Source organism: Maniola hyperantus, chromosome 10 (assembly GCF_902806685.2).
Source record: "Maniola hyperantus chromosome 10, iAphHyp1.2, whole genome shotgun sequence".
In the NCBI taxonomy this organism is placed as follows: Eukaryota; Metazoa; Arthropoda; class Insecta; order Lepidoptera; family Nymphalidae; genus Maniola; species Maniola hyperantus.
The window spans coordinates 2,364,272-2,388,132 of NC_048545.1; the positions used below are offsets into that span (position 1 = coordinate 2,364,272).

At 43.8% G+C, this 23,861-nt stretch overlaps 2 protein-coding genes across 3 annotated transcripts in view; both read left to right on the plus strand.

The window, feature by feature from the left end:
• The window catches only part of LOC117985691 (uncharacterized), an 88,261-nt gene that overhangs the window by 30,258 nt on the left and 34,142 nt on the right, over positions 1-23,861 (plus strand). The gene's annotated exons all lie outside the window — the stretch shown is intronic.
• On the plus strand, positions 6,280-23,662 carry rin (ras GTPase-activating protein-binding protein 2). 2 transcript variants are annotated; one of them, XM_069501411.1, is made up of 9 exons: positions 6,280-6,377; positions 6,819-6,960; positions 7,084-7,242; positions 8,565-8,848; positions 9,497-9,621; positions 10,692-10,889; positions 11,233-11,468; positions 12,086-12,251; positions 13,324-23,662. In XM_069501411.1, exons 1-8 carry the CDS (start codon positions 6,280-6,282, stop codon positions 12,233-12,235), a joined length of 1,392 nt encoding a protein of 463 aa, XP_069357512.1. In that variant the 3' UTR covers positions 12,236-12,251; positions 13,324-23,662. The 2 variants fall into 2 exon arrangements, with proteins under 2 accessions (XP_069357512.1, XP_034828793.1); XM_034972902.2 differs by having other exon boundaries at positions 8,565-8,844; positions 9,481-9,621.

Below are 23,861 nucleotides of genomic sequence, written 5' to 3' on the forward strand. Positions count from 1 at the left end.
ATCTGCACAGGTGTGTATCATAGAGTGATGTCGACGTTGCAGGGCAGCGTATAGCGGAGGGCTGTATCGGCGCAGTGTTAACAACAGCGATGGTAATGGAGGCGTCCCCGTCACCGCAGAGCGTTGGCCGCGAGTTTGTCCGCCAGTACTACACGCTGCTCAACAAGGCGCCGGCCCATCTGCACAGGTGTGTATCATAGAGTGATGTCGACGTTGCAGGGCAGCGTATAGCGGAGGGCTGTATCGGCGCAGTGTTAACAACAGCGATGGTAATGGAGGCGTCCCCGTCACCGCAGAGCGTTGGCCGCGAGTTTGTCCGCCAGTACTACACGCTGCTCAACAAGGCGCCGGCCCATCTGCACAGGTGTGTATCATAGAGTGATGTCGACGTTGCAGGGCAGCGTATAGCGGAGGGCTGTATCGGCGCAGTGTTAACAACAGCGATGGTAATGGAGGCGTCCCCGTCACCGCAGAGCGTTGGCCGCGAGTTTGTCCGCCAGTACTACACGCTGCTCAACAAGGCGCCGGCCCATCTGCACAGGTGTGTATCATAGAGTGATGTCGACGTTGCAGGGCAGCGTATAGCGGAGGGCTGTATCGGCGCAGTGTTAACAACAGCGATGGTAATGGAGGCGTCCCCGTCACCGCAGAGCGTTGGCCGCGAGTTTGTCCGCCAGTACTACACGCTGCTCAACAAGGCGCCGGCCCATCTGCACAGGTGTGTATCATAGAGTGATGTCGACGTTGCAGGGCAGCGTATAGCGGAGGGCTGTATCGGCGCAGTGTTAACAACAGCGATGGTAATGGAGGCGTCCCCGTCACCGCAGAGCGTTGGCCGCGAGTTTGTCCGCCAGTACTACACGCTGCTCAACAAGGCGCCGGCCCATCTGCACAGGTGTGTATCATAGAGTGATGTCGACGTTGCAGGGCAGCGTATAGCGGAGGGCTGTATCGGCGCAGTGTTAACAACAGCGATGGTAATGGAGGCGTCCCCGTCACCGCAGAGCGTTGGCCGCGAGTTTGTCCGCCAGTACTACACGCTGCTCAACAAGGCGCCGGCCCATCTGCACAGGTGTGTATCATAGAGTGATGTCGACGTTGCAGGGCAGCGTATAGCGGAGGGCTGTATCGGCGCAGTGTTAACAACAGCGATGGTAATGGAGGCGTCCCCGTCACCGCAGAGCGTTGGCCGCGAGTTTGTCCGCCAGTACTACACGCTGCTCAACAAGGCGCCGGCCCATCTGCACAGGTGTGTATCATAGAGTGATGTCGACGTTGCAGGGCAGCGTATAGCGGAGGGCTGTATCGGCGCAGTGTTAACAACAGCGATGGTAATGGAGGCGTCCCCGTCACCGCAGAGCGTTGGCCGCGAGTTTGTCCGCCAGTACTACACGCTGCTCAACAAGGCGCCGGCCCATCTGCACAGGTGTGTATCATAGAGTGATGTCGACGTTGCAGGGCAGCGTATAGCGGAGGGCTGTATCGGCGCAGTGTTAACAACAGCGATGGTAATGGAGGCGTCCCCGTCACCGCAGAGCGTTGGCCGCGAGTTTGTCCGCCAGTACTACACGCTGCTCAACAAGGCGCCGCACTGTGGAAAATCGAGGTGTGTTTCGGATCAAAAATCGATAACTTTTTTATTATAAAAGATTATACTGTGAAATTTTGCACTAATATAGATTAGTATATAAGGCTTCAAATGTAATGTGTTTTTCATATAATTCATTTTTATAAAATATATTAAAAATTAAAATAAAATTCAGAGTACAAAAATTACTTTTATTTTTCTTTTTTAAACTATCAATACAAGTTATAATGTGCACGAAACCTAATTATTTTATTCTTAATTTCAAAATACAAATCAATACTAAAGAAAAATATAAAATATATTGCTCTAATGTTAAAATTATTATTTATAACTCTTAAACAAAAACTGAAAGAAATAAATTGAAAATAAATTAACATGAATTTAAAACATTATATTTTTGTCGTAAAACTGCATAGTATAGTATTGCACTATATTTTATTTTGTAAACTTCGGGATCTGAAATTAATTAGCTCACTTTCAAAAAACACTTTCAAATAATCTTCACGTTTTACGGTTTTATTATGTTGGTTATGTAGGTACGGATTATAAATAGCATTCTTTCTTTTTTTGCTGGATTATGAGGAGTCTGTATAAGATATGCCCGGTCTTCCACGTTTTCCAGAAGAACTAGAAGGTGTGGAGTCACTTGTAATATCTTTTGATATTGATAAAGTTATTACATATTCTGAGTCTAACCAGTTACTGTTGTTATTCATTAAAACTCATATAAGTAAAAGTCGATCCTTTTTCCATCATTTACTAAAAGCAGGAATAACATGTCTTTAAATAACACTGATGATAAAACATAATACTATTATGCTGTCATCAGACGATATTTTCTTTCGAAATTATTGATCATGCCTCAAAAGTTTTTCTCCTTGAATATAGGAAAGTATTTTTTTTTCGAATGCCTACTTGATACATTGAAAAGAATTAACAAAAAACGTAAGTATATCATATTTGTAACAACTAAACGTCTCGTCTGTTTAATTATAATTAATAATTATAAACTGTAAATAAAGAAATACATGTCTCTTTATATATATTATTTGAAAAATTGTAGTGTGCATTTTGATTAAATTTGACACTCGTAAATAAGTTCAAAATATGTTAAAAGTACTAATATAAATATTTTTTTATTATAAGATACAAAAAAAGACCGCAAACTATTGATATAAAAAGTCTACATACTAAGCCGCAATAGAGAAAGGGTTTCCGTTTTCTGACTTTTGTCACATTTTTATCGATAACTTCGAAAAGCGCAAATATGCGCAGCTAATTTTAATAAATGTTTTTTATGATTAACTAAGCTACAAATCAACATCAAATGTAAAGCGTGGGGAAACGTGGGTAACTATTAAAAGTCTCAACGAACCTAAAAAAATCCTTTTTTTGACGTTATTTTATTTTAGAATTATTTTAACGTTAACGTTAACATAAAATTATAAAAATATTAGTTGTTTAAAAATGTTCAGATAATGAGCTTTTCAGAAATGTATAATACTTTACATATATTCCTACAAAGTTTAACTTTAAAATCACTTTGAATGTGATGAAGTGAACTGGCTTAACATGGACGTCCGTAAAAATAAAAAAGTTTGTGGCCTTGAAAATAAAAAACTTTATATTATTAGTGCAAAATTTCTACATTATAGTTTAGTTAGACTCTTAAACTAATAAATAAACTAAAAAAAATATGAAATTTGCGACATTGACAAAAACGATTTTTGATATGGCGTTGTACTACCATTTTCCACAGTGCGCCGGCCCATCTGCACAGGTGTGTATCATAGAGTGATGTCGACGTTGCAGGGCAGCGTATAGCGGAGGGCTGTATCGGCGCAGTGTTAACAACAGCGATGGTAATGGAGGCGTCCCCGTCACCGCAGAGCGTTGGCCGCGAGTTTGTCCGCCAGTACTACACGCTGCTCAACAAGGCGCCGGCCCATCTGCACAGGTGTGTATCATAGAGTGATGTCGACGTTGCAGGGCAGCGTATAGCGGAGGGCTGTATCGGCGCAGTGTTAACAACAGCGATGGTAATGGAGGCGTCCTCGTCACCGCAGAGCGTTGGCCGCGAGTTTGTCCGCCAGTACTACACGCTGCTCAACAAGGCGCCGGCCCATCTGCACAGGTGTGTATCATAGAGTGATGTCGACGTTGCAGGGCAGCGTATAGCGGAGGGCTGTATCGGCGCAGTGTTAACAACAGCGATGGTAATGGAGGCGTCCCCGTCACCGCAGAGCGTTGGCCGCGAGTTTGTCCGCCAGTACTACACGCTGCTCAACAAGGCGCCGGCCCATCTGCACAGGTGTGTATCATAGAGTGATGTCGACGTTGCAGGGCAGCGTATAGCGGAGGGCTGTATCGGCGCAGTGTTAACAACAGCGATGGTAATGGAGGCGTCCCCGTCACCGCAGAGCGTTGGCCGCGAGTTTGTCCGCCAGTACTACACGCTGCTCAACAAGGCGCCGGCCCATCTGCACAGGTGTGTATCATAGAGTGATGTCGACGTTGCAGGGCAGCGTATAGCGGAGGGCTGTATCGGCGCAGTGTTAACAACAGCGATGGTAATGGAGGCGTCCCCGTCACCGCAGAGCGTTGGCCGCGAGTTTGTCCGCCAGTACTACACGCTGCTCAACAAGGCGCCGGCCCATCTGCACAGGTGTGTATCATAGAGTGATGTCGACGTTGCAGGGCAGTGTATAGCGGAGGGCTGTATCGGCGCAGTGTTAACAACAGCGATGGTAATGGAGGCGTCCCCGTCACCGCAGAGCGTTGGCCGCGAGTTTGTCCGCCAGTACTACACGCTGCTCAACAAGGCGCCGGCCCATCTGCACAGGTGTGTATCATAGAGTGATGTCGACGTTGCAGGGCAGCGTATAGCGGAGGGCTGTATCGGCGCAGTGTTAACAACAGCGATGGTAATGGAGGCGTCCCCGTCACCGCAGAGCGTTGGCCGCGAGTTTGTCCGCCAGTACTACACGCTGCTCAACAAGGCGCCGGCCCATCTGCACAGGTGTGTATCATAGAGTGATGTCGACGTTGCAGGGCAGCGTATAGCGGAGGGCTGTATCGGCGCAGTGTTAACAACAGCGATGGTAATGGAGGCGTCCCCGTCACCGCAGAGCGTTGGCCGCGAGTTTGTCCGCCAGTACTACACGCTGCTCAACAAGGCGCCGGCCCATCTGCACAGGTGTGTATCATAGAGTGATGTCGACGTTGCAGGGCAGCGTATAGCGGAGGGCTGTATCGGCGCAGTGTTAACAACAGCGATGGTAATGGAGGCGTCCCCGTCACCGCAGAGCGTTGGCCGCGAGTTTGTCCGCCAGTACTACACGCTGCTCAACAAGGCGCCGGCCCATCTGCACAGGTGTGTATCATAGAGTGATGTCGACGTTGCAGGGCAGCGTATAGCGGAGGGCTGTATCGGCGCAGTGTTAACAACAGCGATGGTAATGGAGGCGTCCCCGTCACCGCAGAGCGTTGGCCGCGAGTTTGTCCGCCAGTACTACACGCTGCTCAACAAGGCGCCGGCCCATCTGCACAGGTGTGTATCATAGAGTGATGTCGACGTTGCAGGGCAGCGTATAGCGGAGGGCTGTATCGGCGCAGTGTTAACAACAGCGATGGTAATGGAGGCGTCCCCGTCACCGCAGAGCGTTGGCCGCGAGTTTGTCCGCCAGTACTACACGCTGCTCAACAAGGCGCCGGCCCATCTGCACAGGTGTGTATCATAGAGTGATGTCGACGTTGCAGGGCAGCGTATAGCGGAGGGCTGTATCGGCGCAGTGTTAACAACAGCGATGGTAATGGAGGCGTCCCCGTCACCGCAGAGCGTTGGCCGCGAGTTTGTCCGCCAGTACTACACGCTGCTCAACAAGGCGCCGGCCCATCTGCACAGGTGTGTATCATAGAGTGATGTCGACGTTGCAGGGCAGCGTATAGCGGAGGGCTGTATCGGCGCAGTGTTAACAACAGCGATGGTAATGGAGGCGTCCCCGTCACCGCAGAGCGTTGGCCGCGAGTTTGTCCGCCAGTACTACACGCTGCTCAACAAGGCGCCGGCCCATCTGCACAGGTGTGTATCATAGAGTGATGTCGACGTTGCAGGGCAGCGTATAGCGGAGGGCTGTATCGGCGCAGTGTTAACAACAGCGATGGTAATGGAGGCGTCCCCGTCACCGCAGAGCGTTGGCCGCGAGTTTGTCCGCCAGTACTACACGCTGCTCAACAAGGCGCCGGCCCATCTGCACAGGTGTGTATCATAGAGTGATGTCGACGTTGCAGGGCAGCGTATAGCGGAGGGCTGTATCGGCGCAGTGTTAACAACAGCGATGGTAATGGAGGCGTCCCCGTCACCGCAGAGCGTTGGCCGCGAGTTTGTCCGCCAGTACTACACGCTGCTCAACAAGGCGCCGGCCCATCTGCACAGGTGTGTATCATAGAGTGATGTCGACGTTGCAGGGCAGCGTATAGCGGAGGGCTGTATCGGCGCAGTGTTAACAACAGCGATGGTAATGGAGGCGTCCCCGTCACCGCAGAGCGTTGGCCGCGAGTTTGTCCGCCAGTACTACACGCTGCTCAACAAGGCGCCGGCCCATCTGCACAGGTGTGTATCATAGAGTGATGTCGACGTTGCAGGGCAGCGTATAGCGGAGGGCTGTATCGGCGCAGTGTTAACAACAGCGATGGTAATGGAGGCGTCCCCGTCACCGCAGAGCGTTGGCCGCGAGTTTGTCCGCCAGTACTACACGCTGCTCAACAAGGCGCCGGCCCATCTGCACAGGTGTGTATCATAGAGTGATGTCGACGTTGCAGGGCAGCGTATAGCGGAGGGCTGTATCGGCGCAGTGTTAACAACAGCGATGGTAATGGAGGCGTCCCCGTCACCGCAGAGCGTTGGCCGCGAGTTTATCCGCCAGTACTACATGCTGCTCAACAAGGTGCCGGCTCATCTGCACAGGTATGTTAGCTCTACCTTAGCTGAGTAAACGAGGTCTCGGTTTGATCCTAAATCAATCTGTCAAATATTAGGTTTTTGAGCACTAGGGGTGATGTGAAATCAAAGATTTAAAAACTTTTTACTCTTTGTGACACTGCCACACACATAGTTATTTCAGAGCCTTCCTACAATCGACACCTGCCAGTGTAGGCGACGCCAGCGAATGTTTTCATTTTATTCTGTGTGTGGTAACAAGAACATTTAAAATGTGTCCTATTTTGGTAGATTCTACAACAACTACTCGTCGTTCGTGCACGGCGGGCTGGATGCGCCCAACCGCGAGACGCTGCCCGTCATCGGACAGAAGCAGATCCACAACCGCATCCAGCAGCTCAACTTCCGCGACTGCCATGCCAAGATCAGCCAGGTACTACGCTCGCTAGCTGCTATTTACGTACCAGGAGACGCGGATTCGATTCCTGCTGGTCCGCAATTTTTGATATGTATTTAAAATTATTTAAAACTATTGCTATTTTCGTTACCTGCGAAGGTGGATGCGCAAGCAACTTTGGGCAATGGAGTGGTGGTGCAGGTGACGGGTGAACTGTCCAATGGCGGTGCTCCGATGCGTCGGTTCACCCAAACCTTCGTGTTGGCCGCGCAGTCTCCCAAGAAGTACTATGTTCACAACGACATCTTCCGCTACCAGGTATGTATGGCTGAGACCACAACACTGCGATGCGACGTCGGATCGTTAAAATCTACGACGTCGCACAATACACTGTGCAAATTTCCGATGCGGTGCCGCACTGTACAAACTTGCGTTGCGACGACGCATTCCCGTTCAGTCGGTGTCCAATACCATTGTCTGCCATTCTGTGCTGTGTGTGTTTTTCTTGATGAGTACGTGTAGTGGGGTCCACGGTTCACTAGAAATTTATGGTCAGAGTTTTCTCGTACGATGCCGTAAGCGATGAAATTGTTGCGCTGCGTCAACGGATCGCATTGCGATGCGGCATCGTTTTTGCGATGCGATGTCGCACCGCAGTGTTGTGGCCTCGCCCTATTACACGCACGAGTTAACTGTGCACCTGAAGTCGATGACGTATTTTTTATTACTTAGTATAAAAATAAATAAAAATCTGTCTTAGAATGTACAGGTATAAAGCCCTTTCATATTGTGATACCCCACTTGGTTTAGTAATCTTACTTTGAAAGTAATACTAATTATTTGTTCATGAACACATTTTAAATTTTTTTCGTGATGGAACCACAAATGCACGATGTTCGGATTTTTTCCCTTACGTGTGCTATAAGACCTACCTACCTGCCAAATTTCATTATTCTAGGTCAACGGGAAGTACCCTCTAGGTTTCTTGCCAGGTAGACAGACTGACAGACAATGAAGTGATCCTATAAGGGTATACCGATTTTCCTTTTGAGGTACGGAACCCTAAAAATAGAAAGATTTTTATTCCAACGAACTTTTACAAGTGCTTTTGAATCATCAAAAGAATCAACCATTGGTTTGGAGTACCATGCTTACTGAGAAGAACCAGCGAGGAAATCGACGGTTGAATAAGTGACTGAAGATACCTATGGCAACACCACCATAGGGACCAACACATGTGTAATGAATTGGGTATTTGAGTCCAATTTTTTTAATACTTTATTATAAACTAGGATAAAAATAATGACGTAAACTGAAAAACGAATTAAATCGATCAAATAACAATAATGTTATAAGCATTTAAATATTTCTGATTAGACAGAGATAGCGATATAGCATTTTGACGTCACACCTTACTAATGCCATAGTAGCTTCGTGCGGTTTCATACAAATTTTCGTTTTGCGAGAAAGGGATAGAAGACCCTCCCACTCCAAAATTAAAATGCCTGTAACTTTGTAAATCTTTGTTGGATTTTAATATTTTTTTCAGCGTACGTCATTATTTTTATCCTAGTTTATAATAAAGTAATAATATTCATCAAATTCAAAAGTAGGAAAATACCCAATTGTTATTATTCCAGGATATAGTGTTCTCGGACGAAGAGGGCGAGGGGTCGGGGCGGTCGGAGGGCGAGGAGGAGGAGGGCGTGTCGGCGGCGGGCGGTGGGTTCTTCCCCCCCGCGCCCAGCTTCCCCGCGCCCTTCCCCGCGCCGCCCGCGCCGCCGCACGCGCCCCTGCTGTCGCCACCCGCGCCGCCCGCCGCACCCGTGCGCGCCGCCTCGCCGCCCGCGCCGCCGCACCTCAACGGCCATCCGCCGCAGCACGACGACGCCACGCGGCACCTCGTCACCGCGCTGCAGGGTACGTGTGCCTTTTTTGGGGCTAACCCTCCACCTCCCAAGCCTTTTTTTTTTTTTTTTTCGCTGGGAAATGCTTTTACGCATCCTCCCCGGAAGAAGCGCAGCTGAACCACGTTTCTTCGGTATGTGGGACTCACTGTAAGCCAGAATGAATACCCACTAAAACCCAGCGGACCCGTCAGCGCCATGATGAGGCGGCACAGGAACGCAGTTTGCATACTACTATGCCGTCTCAGCGGTACAGATACCTCACAGGGCTTCCCTACAGGATGCCCCTGCCTTCCTCCTCGGGTTTACGGCCCGAGGTAGTGAGCATATCGGCGCCTCCTTTGCCCTTGGCGTTTACGGCGTATGGGATGAGCGTTGGGATCCAGCTCTCTTTCTCGTTCAGCCGCCTCCTTTAATGCGAGCACTTGCTCGCAGAAAGACACTAATGCCGTCCAACAACCACCTCCCAAGCCTAACCAACCTCACGGTTATATGCGGAATCGCGGGAAAGCGCCCCGCTACTTGCTCTTGGCGTGTTTCCCGGGGGCGCCTTCTTCACTCCCTACAAATGATTATTTATTACTATCCTTGTCCCTTGAGTGTTCGCCCCCTTTCGTTGGCTATAAATAATACAGTTGTTTGTTTCCAGTGAGCACGATCTCGAGCGGCGCGGCGACGCCGGCGGCGGGCGCCAACACCAGCGTGAGCTCGGTAGAGCTGGAGGAGGCGGCGCCCGAGCCCGAGCCGGAGCCCGAGCCCGAGCGCGAGCCCTCGCCGCCACCGCAGCCAAGTGAGCAGCCCTTTATTTTTCTTAGATTTTTCTCTTACTGACTGATCTATCAACGCACAGCCCAAACTACTGAACAGTTCAAGCTGAAATTAGGCATGCAGATGTATGACATAGACATCCGCTATGAAAGGATTTTTGAAAATTTAATCCCTAAGGGGGTAAAATAACGGTTTGACATTTGTTTAGTCCACGCGGACGAAGTCACGGGCATAAGCTAGTTGACATATAAAATCAAAGCGTTTATTCAAAGTAGGTTAACGCTTAAAAAAAATTTTTTTCTGTCAAATTTCACGTCAAAAGTACGATTTTATTCCTTATTTTAAAGGTGTTGAACTGTACTTTTGACATGACAGTTGACCCATAGAGATAAAATGGCGCGTGAGGAGTCATTTTGTACGGACTATACCATTATGCACTTTGTAAGCCAAGTCCCGGGGACATAGGCTACTTTTTATCCCGGAAAATCAAAGAGTTCCCACGAGATTGTTAAAGGCCCATCCGTTTTACCGATTTATATTAAACTAGATGATGCCCGCGACTTCGCCCGCGTAGATTTAGGTCTCCTAAATCCCGTGGGAACTCTTTAATTTTCCGGAATAAAAAGTAGCCTATGTCCTTTCCCGGGATGTAAGCTATCTCTGTACCAAATTTCATAAAAATCAGACAGACAGACAGACACACTTTCGCATTTATAATATTAGTATGGATTTGGTACAAAGGTACCTTACGTCTTTCCATCCCGGAAAAGCAAATAGTTCTCATGGCATTTTAATAAACTTCTCGCAGAAAAGTTTATTAAAAACCACCGACCGAGCGAAAAGCATCATCTAAATATCTAAAAGGAAAAGGTGACTGACTGACTGATCTATCAACGCACAGCTCAAACTACTGGACGGATCGGGCTGAAATTTGGCATGCAGATAGCTATTACGACGTAGGCATCCGCTAAGAAAGGATTTTTGAAAATTAAACCCCTAAGGGGGTGAAATAGGGGTTTGAAATTTGTGTAGTCCACGCGGACGAAGTCGCGAGCATAAGCTAGTCTAATATAATATACATGTTTATTTCAGCCACGCCCGTAGCGCCGGAGCCCAAGACGTACGCGAACCTGCTCAAGTCGGGCTCGTCGAACGGTGCGGGCGCGCCGCGCGGCTCCCCGCCCGCGCAGCCCGCACCTCCCGCGCCTGTGCCCGCCCCCGCACCCGTGTCGCACGAGCCTCGCGAGCCGCGCCCGCGCCCGCCCCGCAACCCGCAGCCGCAGCAACAAGGTACACATGTTCTACACGATGCCCGCTCAACCTTGGTTGTAGTACTGAAGTACTGAGTGTACCGATAATTTATTTATTTTATTTTATTTTTATTTTATCACGACCTAATGAAAAGTGAACATTTTACACCACACTTTTAGACCAAAGCACTAGATAAAAACCGAGACTGGTGTTTGCAATTTGCAGTCCAAATAGACAGTAGTGTGTATAAGCGTTAACATAAACCGCACAAAACTGTGCACTTACACAAACAGACAAACGGTTTATGATCTCAATTGATCTCTTCCACCTACAAGGTTACCATTGGACAACTTTTGTTTACGAGCATAACTCGTGTCGACAGTGAGCAACCCCAGCGAGAGCGGACGGCGGTACTCGGACGCGCAGCAGCTGTTCCTGGGCAACCTGCCGCACTCGGCCACCGAGGACGAGCTGCGCGCGCTGTTCGCGCGCTTCGGGACCGTGGCCGAGCTGCGCGTGCACAGCAAGCCGGCCGCGCCCGGCGCGCCGCGACACCCCAACTACGGCTTCATCACCTACGAGAGCCCGCAGGCGGCCGCCGACTGCCTCAACGCGGCCGTGAGTACCTTAGCAACCCCCAAGCGACGTCTGGATTTTTCAGTTTTTTTCTTCTTTTTTAGGGTGGTACGGAACCCAAAAACTTCCTTTTTCAAAAGGAAAAAGGAACCCTTATAGGATCACTTCGTTGTCTGTCTGTCGTGTCCGTCAAGAAAACTATAGGGTACTTCCCGGTGACCTAGAATCATGAAATTTGATAGGTAGGTAGGTCTTGTAGCACAAGTAAAGGAATACATCTGAAAACCATGAATTTGTGGTTACATCACAAAAAAAATGTGTTCATGAACGAATAATAGTATTTTTAATTTTGAAAGTAAGATAACTATGCTAAGTCAGGTATCATATGAAAGGGCATTTACCCTACGTAAATTCTAAAACAGATTTTTATTTATTTTAATGCATAATAGTTTTTGATTTATTGTGCAAAATGTCGAATAAATACATACGACTGTTTTACGGAATCCTCGGTGCGCGAGTCTGACTCGCACTTGGCCGGGTTTTTTTCCATATTTCTAGGTTATCTGCAATCTGCATGTCGTTGGTATGGACTATAATCAGATTTCTATGAGTGCGTTTTGGTTTTTTTTTTGTCTAATTTAGTGTATGTGTGTCGCCAGCCTCTGTACTTCCCCGCGGAGGCCGGCGAGGGCGCGGGCGTGAAGTTGAACGTGGAGGAGAAGAAGACGCGAGGCCGCGAGCCGCCGCGCCGCCGCCCGCTGTCGTCGCACCGCGCCGCCTTCCAGCCGCGCCAGCCCTACCGCCGCTAGCACCCGACTCTACCAGGTAAACGTGTGTAGTGAAGCTGAACGTGGAGGAGAAGAGGATCGGTATGGGGATGGAGGAGCCGATCTAGGTAGTGACTTAGGTAGGGTTAGCTAGGGTTCTCTTTTCTCATTGAAGACATTGGTCATTGGTGTCATGACACCAATGACCAATGTCTTCTCAAACACTCACTAATTATGAGTCATGACTCATAATTAGTGAGTGTTGCTATAGTTATTGTTGAGGGTAGTCTGTGTTGTATCTCGTAGTGCGAGAATATCGTTAGTGCGCCCACGAAGTCTCGGTTAATCTAATATGTTGTAATCCTTACTTATCCAATTAATCATCATCATCTTCATGAAGGCAGCAGGCCTATTCCGACTTACACATATGATAATATGATGAAATTTTTGATGAAGTCAATATATGGGTGTCGTTGGCGAGGTGCTGATTGCGAACATGACGTCCATTATCAAATCAAAGATGATCGACATATTTTTAAGAAAATTATATTCTAAATGCACGTTGGTTTTTCGAATATGACATCCAATTCAAAGATGGCCGACGTATTGTTATAAAAAGTTCATATGGGTACAATTTCTAGATTTTTAGGGTTCCGTACCTCAAAAGGAAAAACGGAACCCTTGTAGGATCACTTTGTTGTCTGTCTATATGTCTGTCAGTCTATCAAGAAACCTACAGAGTACTTTCCGTTGACCTAGAATCATGGGCAGGTAGGTAGGTCTTATAGCAGACATTCGGGGAAAAATCTGAAAACCGTGAATTTGTGGTTACATCACAAAAAAAATGTGTTCATGAACGAATAATAGTATTTTTAATTTTGAAAGTAAGATAACTATGCTAAGTCAGGTATAATATGAAAGGGCATTTACCCGTAAATTCTAAAACAGATTTTTATTTATTTTTATGCATAATAGTTTTTGAATTATCGTGCAAAATGTCGAAAAAATACGACTGCAGTACGGAACCCTCGTTGCGCGAGTCTGACTCGCACTTGGCCGGTTTTGATGACGAATGAAGATGGACGTGCTAATATTGTTTGGTGTTAAAAATAGTGTTTCTGGTGCTCCAGAGTTGCTGGTGGCGTTGCCGCTGGGCGCCCTGGCGCTGCCGTGGCGCCGCGCACCGCCGCGCCGCGCCGCACCCTACACTAAACTACTGTGAACCGACACACCCACCGCGGGACGCAGCTGAGCGGGATCCCGCCCGTCTAAGGGCTATGCTATACGGGCAGTTCTCCTACAGGTGCTGATAAACTTGAGCATTCACTTGTAACAGAACATCGAGCATTCGCCGTTTTTATTTTTGTCGAACTGAACAACGAGCCGAGCCAAGCATAGAGCCAAATATTGCTATGAACATTTTGAGCATTCTAGCGAATGCTCGTCTATTCTTCATGAAAATGTCAGACTTGACGGTCGCGTCTGCTCGATAGAATGCTCTCTAAAATGTTCTCGTATTGCGAATGCTCATTACAAGTGAATGCTCAAGTTTATCAGCACCTTACCGCGAGAATCCGCTTGCAAACTGCCTGACACAATAGGGTGTTTTACCTTTTCTTGAAAAGTGTCTTAATTTGATCCTAGTGTGATGATAAACTACCAAAAAATTCACATAAAATTTTATTCAATCGATAAGTGCAATAAAGATGCATTTGAATTTTGTATTTCAAATTTCCCCGCGAAAACGCTAGCCGCCGTTTTGTTTAGGTTAATGAGCTGTCATGACGTCACTCTGATTGTAAACAACCGAATTTTCTCAGTTAAATACATTACCGTGTGACGTCACGGTCAGAATTCATCATGGCGGCTTCAGTTTCGTGCGTTTCATATATTTTTAGGTTTTTTTCTCGCTTGGTGTAAAATACCCTATTTAACATAGTAGTGATGCGGTACATACTACTAATTTAGGATGATAATTTTGTATGTTGTATGTATGATCTTTAAAGAACCTGTTCGACTATAATCGATATTTATCGATTGTTATTATTCTCATATAATAGATAGTTGCATTGTTAGAGTGCTAGCATAAAGAACCAGCTGGTCGATCCCGTACAATCTCAATTGTTCTGATTGAGAGAACCAATCAGAGGTGATTGCGATCGTGACATTGTAGCTGTCATTCTACCGCAATCGCGCAGCAGGTTTTCGGTGCCGACAGGTCGGTATCGATCGGTGTGGATAAATCAGCCCCAATTTTTTTTAAGGAATATTAGCCGTGTTAATTATGTCTAATATTCCCCTTTCCCCTCCATTTAAGCGAAAAGCTTGTGCCAGGAATAGGCACGACAATAGTGCAACGGGTGGGGTTTGAACCGGCAACCTTTCGGAATCCAGTCCGCTCCTTAACCGTTGAGCTATTGAGGCTCTAAATATTATGATATTATCTTATGAACTATCACATAAAGTGACAGATATGACGTACAAGAGAATATAAAGGTTATTTTACCCGCACCGACCTGTCGGTACTGGAAACCTTTATGTAAGCACCCTTATGCTGTATGGTAATCCGTAAACCGTCTATGTACAGCACGCGGCAGAAAGTAATGTACATCGACTTTTAGGAGATAGCAGATTGGTAGAGCATTGTCTCTGTCGTTGAGACCGACAAAACGGCATACAAAGCCGAAATGTCATTCTAAAGGCCGATGTACATGACTTTCTGCCGCGTACTGTAGTTTAATGGTCTGTGACAGTTTTCTCAAGCGGATTCTCGCGGCGGTAGAACCACCCGTGTAGCATAGCCCTAATCTATTCAAATGGTTACAGACCCATTTTGACATCTGCTAACTTTGCTCACAAAAATAATGTTTTTAATATAAAGGAAAAATGCGTCTGTCATAGGTATAGCGCATAACTGAGTAGGCCACTCCTGCGGTAGTGGAGCGGTGCGGGGGGGGGGGGGGGGGCAGTTGTCACAAGTTGACGAATCACTGAGCTCTCGCGTCACGTCATCCCCCCCTCCCCCCTCCCTCCCGCGCCGCTCTACTACCGCAGGAACCTACTCAGTTACAGAACGCGGCCGAATGTAACGTACATCGAGCTTTTAGAAGGAGATTTGTAGAGCACTGTCTCGGTCTTTGGGACCGATACAACGTTCTACAAAGCTGACAGGTCATTCTTAAGGCTGATGTACAGTACGCAGCCAAAGTGATGAACATCGATCTTTAGAAGGAGGTAGCAGATTTGTAGAGCACTGTCTCGGTCGTTAAAACCGACAAAACGTCATATGGGTATGAGTGACTGAGACAACGCTCTACAAAGCCGAAATGTAATTCTAAAAGTCGATGTACATTACTTTCGGCCGCGTACTGTATGCGTTACGCCTGTAGCATTTGAATATGGTGATATAAACTCGGAATCAATTAATTTATATTGGTTGGAAATCCAAGACAAATCAACGCCAACCGGCAGATGTATTTAGTATTCTTTATATTTTTGTCGCTAAGCAATTCTGTTGCGATCTGTTTCCATACAATAAATACTCAACAATTTGGTCTATATAGTCCAAATTTTTTTTATAAATTTTTTTTGAAGTTACCAGTGCTACCAGATTTTTATGATAAATAAATAGTGCGGGGGGCAAAAAGAATCGCCAACCGAGTTGGTACAGTAGATACGAGTAACTTTAGAAAGGTATCTAACATTGAGATTCGATGGTTCAATGGAATTAATGGTATAAAAATTATAAAAAAAAACTCAATCACCTGCTGTAAATAGCCGACCACCTAATTACTCAATAAAATATAGGTATATTTACGTAAATAATATCATAAAACCCTTTTTTAAAGCACTATTACAATAATTTTACCTACCTCTAGGTACTTATTTTATTTTAGTAATTATTTACTAGTTTTTTTTAATAGATATAGCGAGCAAACGAACAGGCGGGTCACCTGATGTTAAGTGATTACCGCCGCCCATGAACATTTGCAGCATTTTATAATGCTTCCTTTTTACTCTGCTTATCTATCTCTATATATAAAAATTAATCGCTGAATTCTTAGGGGGAAAAAAATTAAAAAATTGCCTGAAAAAGTCTAAAAACAACACTTTTCTATATTCCCATACAAAAGATTCGTAATAATACTTAAAAGTCAATTTGAACTTTAATACCATACAATAAAGTTTATGTGTCAGTTAGTGGAGGGGTTCCGGGAAGGCAAAGGTCTGTATTTCATTGGTGTACATTCGGTTTTAGTCGGTGTTAGGTTGCGCTTTTCTGCGCATACGAATTTTGACGATGTGACTTATAAAAGTGGTAGTACTGTAGCTATGCGTCATGCAAGTGCTGAAGCAATGCATGCAATAGCGCATGCGTGTACGCTTAGTGTTATTTATATTAAAGATGGCGAGGATGTAAGAGAGTGCGTGCGTTATTGCGTGCACCACAGGGTTCGATGCGTGCGCTATTGCCAGCGAAACTGAGGCATACGTCTGGATACGTCTAGATGAATAGATGGGGGGGGAGGTTAATTCAAAAAAAGTGGCATACCACTTTTAGACTGCATCATCACTTACCACCAAGTGAAATTGCAAGCATGCTAACTTGTATCAAAATAAAAATCAGAGACAGATCGCAAACGAATTGCCATCAATGAAATGTAAAGAAGACTACCACCCCTTAGCACCATGTTTGTAATTATTTCATTGCAATCGCTGTTATTGTATGAACTTATGGTAATCTTGCTAAAACTGTATTTTAGCCAATAATATGGCCGGCCGCATATTATCGAAAATCTGTTAGAAAACTGTCATAATCATAATAATCATTAATTTGCCAGTATATTGTACATTGTAATATTTTATTTACATAGGTCTTCAGAGTTGATTAAACCCGGCAATATATAGATGGAAATACATATTTAAATTATTTACAGCCTAGCAAAAGTCACTCCAATATTTTAATAGTCTGCGAGGAACAAAAAATATGAGCAAAGCATAATATGAGTGCCTTCCAGCGCGCGTTAAATTTTTTTCTGGCAGATAATTTTTAGTAATATGCGGCCGGCCTAGTGGAAGCGTTGAAACTTGAAAAGAATGTAGTGATTAACGTCTTATAGCTGACAAAAGGGCGATTTTACACTTATTCGTATTCGATTCGTAAAAGTATGATACGAAGTGGCAGTCATACAAAATGTACGTACTCTTGTCTATTCATTTGATTTGTACCTATTTATACGGATCCGCGATTCGTCCAAAGTAATTTAAGAGGTTTAAACGACTAAACCTGACTGCAGTTTGCACTGCATTTTTTCAGCCTACATCCACACATTAAAGTGCATAGAATCTTGTTTTTTTTTAACAATTTAATTATTTTAATTTTTAACAATTTTATGTACCCAGAGACACTCGCGCCATCAAGACGAATCTAATAACGTATAATTTATAAATCGGATGACGAATAAGGGCGTTTGTGCACTCATCCGTATTCGGTCCGTATTCGTGTTGTTTCATGTAAGCAAAAAAACGACTCGTTATTTTTTTTTGATTGTATAAGCAACACGAATACGATGCGAATACGGATGAGTGCACAAACGCCCTATCGAAACCCTAACGAATCAAATGAGTGCGCAAGCGTAGGTATATTTTGTATGACGTTTACTTGGAATCGTAATTTTACGAATACAAATGAGTGCTCAAACGCCCTAAGAGTGGTACTAAGGCACGTCAGGCTTAAATTTTTAGCGTCCTTTTTATGGTTCATTTTTGTACTGATTTTTTATACCAATACATACTAATACGACTTTAAGTGTGTCATGTAACGTAGCCATTTTATTTTCTTGTACTAAACTCGCAAGGTCCCGCGTTCGGTGTGCCGAGGTCCTTAGGTGTATAACTTTGCGTCTACTAAAATTCCAGTAAGCTTAGTATGAGATTGTCCATCTCTCCAACGTTGATGGAATACGACCGTCGACACCACTGACCTCTACTAATACAAGTACGCTGGACTTACGATCCATCCGATCCGATCCGATTACGATTACGGTATTGAAATAAATCGGCAATCGTGCCGATCTATTTTTGAAGCAACTATAAAATAATATAAACCTCTGAAAAACCTGCTACTTATAAATTATCCAAATAAAAAAATTCCAGCTATCACCGACTATTCTTTAACGTGTCTCTTCTGTTCCACACGTCATTGGCGAAGTAATTTCGCTCACCTGGTGCAGCTCCTCTCCATAAAACAAAAAAGAATTGAATTGCGATATCTGTCAACTTTGTTTAAATTTAATTCCCGTTACGCTTCGAATCGGCCTAAAAAAATAACTAATTTTGTACGGCACACTGTTTCTAGCGTACTTGTATTTAACAATTTCAGTGGTCAAAACACAATAATGTCAAGAGCAAAATGGGCTCAAGCTTCCACAATTTAAAGGCATTTAATATTACCAATTTTGTTTCGCAAGGTTTCCGCTAGGATCGCTGGCTGTAGATGTGTAGACGAACTTGAGCTTTAAAACACAGCGTTACAGGTCCATTTTGCTTTGACGTTAAAGTGATTCGTCGCTCGATTTCTATCAACGTTGGTGAGATATCAAATCTTGTACTAATCCTACAGACGTATGGGCTCGCGAATGTATTGACTTAACTGTATTATAACATTAATAAATCGAAACGAAGCGGTGCCAATCGTTCCGTCTCGCTCACATTACATGCATGTATAGTGTGTAAGTGAGAGCGAATACTTAGCGTCACATTTCTTTATTAGCACGTGCTATACATAAAGGTCTCCGCCTATTATACAAGCAGTTCGATGAAATCTTTTTGGCGACTGAGAAGTGAGTTGCGATAGTGGATCCGAACAGATACTGTCAAGTCAAAAAATTTATATCAATAATTTAAAATATGTAAATGCGAATTGTAACAAACTTCTGAGATATCAATAAGTTTGAATCCTACTCGCGTAGTATTCGCTTTCATATATTCTTAATAAGCGCTAATTCGTGTTGCGCATCGTATGAAATATTCCTGTTATATAATAGTGCTGTATACAAATAGGTTGGTGTAGTTATCTGCAATTAATTATTCGCGTTTGTATATTGTTCCATGCGCTCGAGTTCTGTGTACAGATATAGCACTCACACTAATGCAGATGGTGAACGAGGTGTTCGGTGCTAGGTAGTGTGGTCCTTTCCCCCGAATGTTGCGCCCTACTGACGCCTAAAATAGTATTGCGACGCGTCTTGCGGTTAATTTCAGGAATGACTATTTGTTTGGCGCGGACTATATTGTACGCTGTTACAGATATACCAGATTATGTTAATGCACATAATACACATGAAATGCCTTATTTGTGTTCAAGAACCACACGTTAAATGCGGGCCGTTTACGGTACGGTTCTAAGTTTGTACTATAATAATAGGTACGGTACTATAGGTTGCATAGTAGACGGAAACCTTTACAGTTTTTTTTTTTCACAAAAACTAAATGTTAAGTCGTCGCTCGTGGGCTCTCAACTTAATTAACACGCTTCGCATATCGCTTCGTTTTTGTTAAGTAGTTAGATAGTATAAATTAATTTTGGTCAGGGGGTTCAAACCCCCCTACCGTTCTGGAAAAATAACTAGATTTAGTTTTCGCTCAAAGTTGTTGTTTTGCGAATATAGCCAAACTAATTTTATTTACCCTCATCAATTTTATAGCAGTCTGAAGGGAACCCTTATTTGTTATGACGTTGGCCCAATGTATTTGGCAAGTGCCGACCGGCGTGTAGATCAACAAATTGCGCGAAAATCTTTTGATATTGTGTGTATAAAAGCCGACCAACGTTGGAACTTAGAAGCACCGTTGGCCGTTTGGTTATATTACGCAGAACTGAATTAGAATTCAAAGTCTAAATTCTCTATCTTACTTCCTTTGGAGCATGTAAACCTGCTTTTTGTAAAATACATGTTACTTTTAGATGTCAATCCATACTTCCATACTAATATTATAAATGCGAAAGTGTGTCTGTCTGTCTGTCTGTCTGTCTGTCTGCTAGCCTTTCACGGCCCATCCGTTCAACCGATTTTGACGAAATTGGGTACAGCAATAGCCTTGCATCCCGGGGAAGGACATAGGCTACTTTTTATCCCGGAAAATCAAAAAGTTCCCACGGGTCTTTTAAAAAGCGGGCATCATCTAGTTTTTAATATTTACGAATGCCACCATAATACATTCAGGAAATTTGAAAATTCTACTAGTCGATTTTACCTTTTTCCTGTAATTGCGCGCCTAAAAATCCGCATTTTTGACAGTAAAGTGTACCTACAGGTACGAAACTGTCAAAATAATGTCAAGTGTTGACATTATCTTTGACAGCTTTCCGTACGCCGAAATGCAAATTATACAGAACTAGCTTATGCTTGCGACTTCGTTCGCGTGGACTACAGAAATTTCAAACCCCTATTTCACCCCCTTAGTGGTTGAATTTTCAAAAATCCTTCGGATGCCTACGTCATAATAGCTATCTGCATGCCAAATTTCAGCCCAATCCGTCCAGTAGTTTGAGCTGTGCGTTGATAGATCAGTCAGTCAGTCAGTCAGTCAGTCACCTTTTCCTTTTATATATTTAGATTTATAGCAATAATCCAATCGGTTGTCCTAATGAGGTTGTTGCGATAGTGAGTAGTGACGTCACTAACGTCGGATTCCTATGTTCAATCTATCTGTAATCTGTCGTTAAATTACATAGCAACGTTATTATTTGTCAAAAAGACCATACAATTTTTGACAAATAACAGTCAGATTACAGATATATTTAATTTAGAAACCCGAGGTAAATCAATCTACATATAATGCGTAAAAAATGAGTTCTCACGTGCCATGTTAACATTGTGTCAAATGTCATTACGATTTTAGCCTTTATTTTAAAGGTGAACCGTTCCTATGACATGACAGTTGACCCATAGAGTTAAAATGGCGCGTGGGAAGTCATTTTGTACAGATTATATTTTGATTTCATAGATTAATGTTTGGGTTATAAAATATAATTAATTATTATTATCTAAAACCATACCTCTGACATCTAAACATAACACGTATAAAAGATCTACAGATGTGCCAATCAAGTTGGCTGGCGATTTCCGCGTGATTGGTTAATATTTTATTTGATCTATATTTGTATGTTAATGATCTCTAGAATACCTAAACAGACAGAATCAAAAAATAGTGCTACGGTTTTGTGCAGGGAACAATGTGAAGGGAATAGCATAGACCTGTCAATGGGGATTACACTGACAATTAATCCCGATAGGTGGCGCTTAAGTAAACCGGCCATAGAGGCAGTATAATCTGTAGAACCGGCTTTAATGAGCTTTCAAACGCCATAATTTTAATATTACGAGCTTCCACTCTTACTTTCATCTATAAATAAGTCACGAAACAATCGTATATTGTATCGATATCAACAATTCTTAGCAAAGCTAGCTCACAAAACAAACATGTTGATTTTAATTTGACACGGACCTCTTGTGGCGCTCTCTGAGATCAGTTTTGCCTGTAGATCCCCATATATTTAACACGTTGTCTTGAGTGCTATGAGCATCACCGGTTGAACTCAGTGTGAGACCTTTAGTGATTTTTCAATTTAATAACTGTGACGTACTATTAGCTTATCGAAATGAATTTAGTATATCCATATTCTTCTATCCCATACATTTACAATGAATTCCACCGGTAATGCCCAGTATTATATTATGACTCTTTCATCACATGAACTTAACCCATGGGTTGTATGGGAAATTGGGAAATGTCCACGCAATATGAACTGGCACTTCAAGAGATTGTGTCTAATTTTATACTCTATCCAAGGAGAGAAGTTAGTATAGGGCTCTTTCTGTTACGTAATGCCATACAAATGACAAAGACAAAAAACTCAGTGGGTGTTAACCTTTGTTTTCTGTACTACTCTATTAGAGAAACTATGTTAACAAAAAACATTCGAAAACAGTTTCGTTTGTAATTGGTTGGTGACTTAAACGCCCACTGAGTTTTTGTCTTTGTCATTTGTGTGGGATTACGTAACAGAGAGAGCCCTACACTGACTTCTCCCCGTGTGTATAGTACCTGTACGACGAATCGCGTGTAAATCGGCGACCGACAAGTTGCCACGTCTGTGGTGTTCTAAATAATGGTCACTACACACCATGATATTGTATGTTTGTAATTAATAAAACTAGGTTATTTTATATTAAGCAGTTAAAATTTAAATCTTTTTTGTTAATAATGACGACTATCCTGTACACTTGTAACTTACTTGCGTGTGAATAAAATATTATTTATACAATATTATACCTAATATGAATTTGTCTGACTACATTTTGTGGTGTAGTATGTTTTCTTAACGAAGTTATACGTGCGTATATTTTTAATTTTATACATATTGTACAGTAGATCTAATTTAATGACGCCGGTCGGATACTTTCTGTTTTGTAAAAAGAACTATTCTTAGTCTATACTCAGTCAGTCACCTTTTCCTTTTATATATTTAGATAATTTAGATTAATGTGTTCAGTTGACCAATAATAATCATCTTTCGATGCTAAACTAAATTGACAGGTCTAAATCTAATCCTATCTTTTTCTGCAAGGAGAAAGGTATAGTAATATATTTAGGTCTGCCATTTTAGTTTAGTTACACAACAGCGCTTTAAGGATAGTAAATTTTACAATCATTTAGAAAAAAAGTAGTTCGACCGGCATTATTACATTGCATGGCCTGTACGTACGTACGAACAACTATACGTACAAACTATTATTATTAAATGGACATGTTTAAAAACTCAATCTAAAATCCTTAATTCTAGGTCAAAATTGATACATTGAGGCATGAGCAATGCATTTGGCTGTTGCTTGTATAGCCGTCAATTTAAAATTCTGGGTATAAGTGAGGGTGCATACAGATTACTGTGATGTGTCAAAATGACGCGAAGATTTGTCAGAGCGCTACCGCAGACTAAGGCTGAGATCTATAGAGCTCACTTTGACTTTACTCAGACTTAAAATTGAGTTAAACCGAGACAGATTTGTGTGAGAGATATAGCTCAGTCTCGTTTTAACTCTAGCTTAAGGCTAAGCTAAGTCAGAGTTCGCTCTATAGATCTCACCCTAGGTGTACCGCTGGGCTGAGACGGTTTGTGGGTTAGGGTACGGATTGCGAGAGCGACGTTGTGTTCCTTGGTTTTTACGCCAGCTATCACCTTCCTGTAAACAGCACCTTAACTGACGAGCCGTTTCAGTGAAACGGCATACCTGTAGTGTGCGATTTGTGAACTGGGCCAACAAACGCCAAGGAATGAAATTGATTTAGTGGTGGAATCTGGATTCAAGAATTCGAATTGTCCGAAAGAGAAGGAGTTTCTTAATATAAATGAATTACGACGCTATGCATCTCTCGCATTCGTTCGTTAGCTTCCCACAAATTCGGTCGAAGGGTTCAATTTCTTAAATGTTCCCGCCACGCTGTGGTTTGGCGGCCGTATGTCAACGAACGATTATTTTTAGCGCTTCTCGCAAAACAGTCTACTCAATAGGACCAACGAAGGCTAGCGAACCCAATTCGTTTTGCCTTCGTTGGCCCGGTGTGCATTCAAAATAAACTGGCGTGTTTCCACTTGAGACTGACA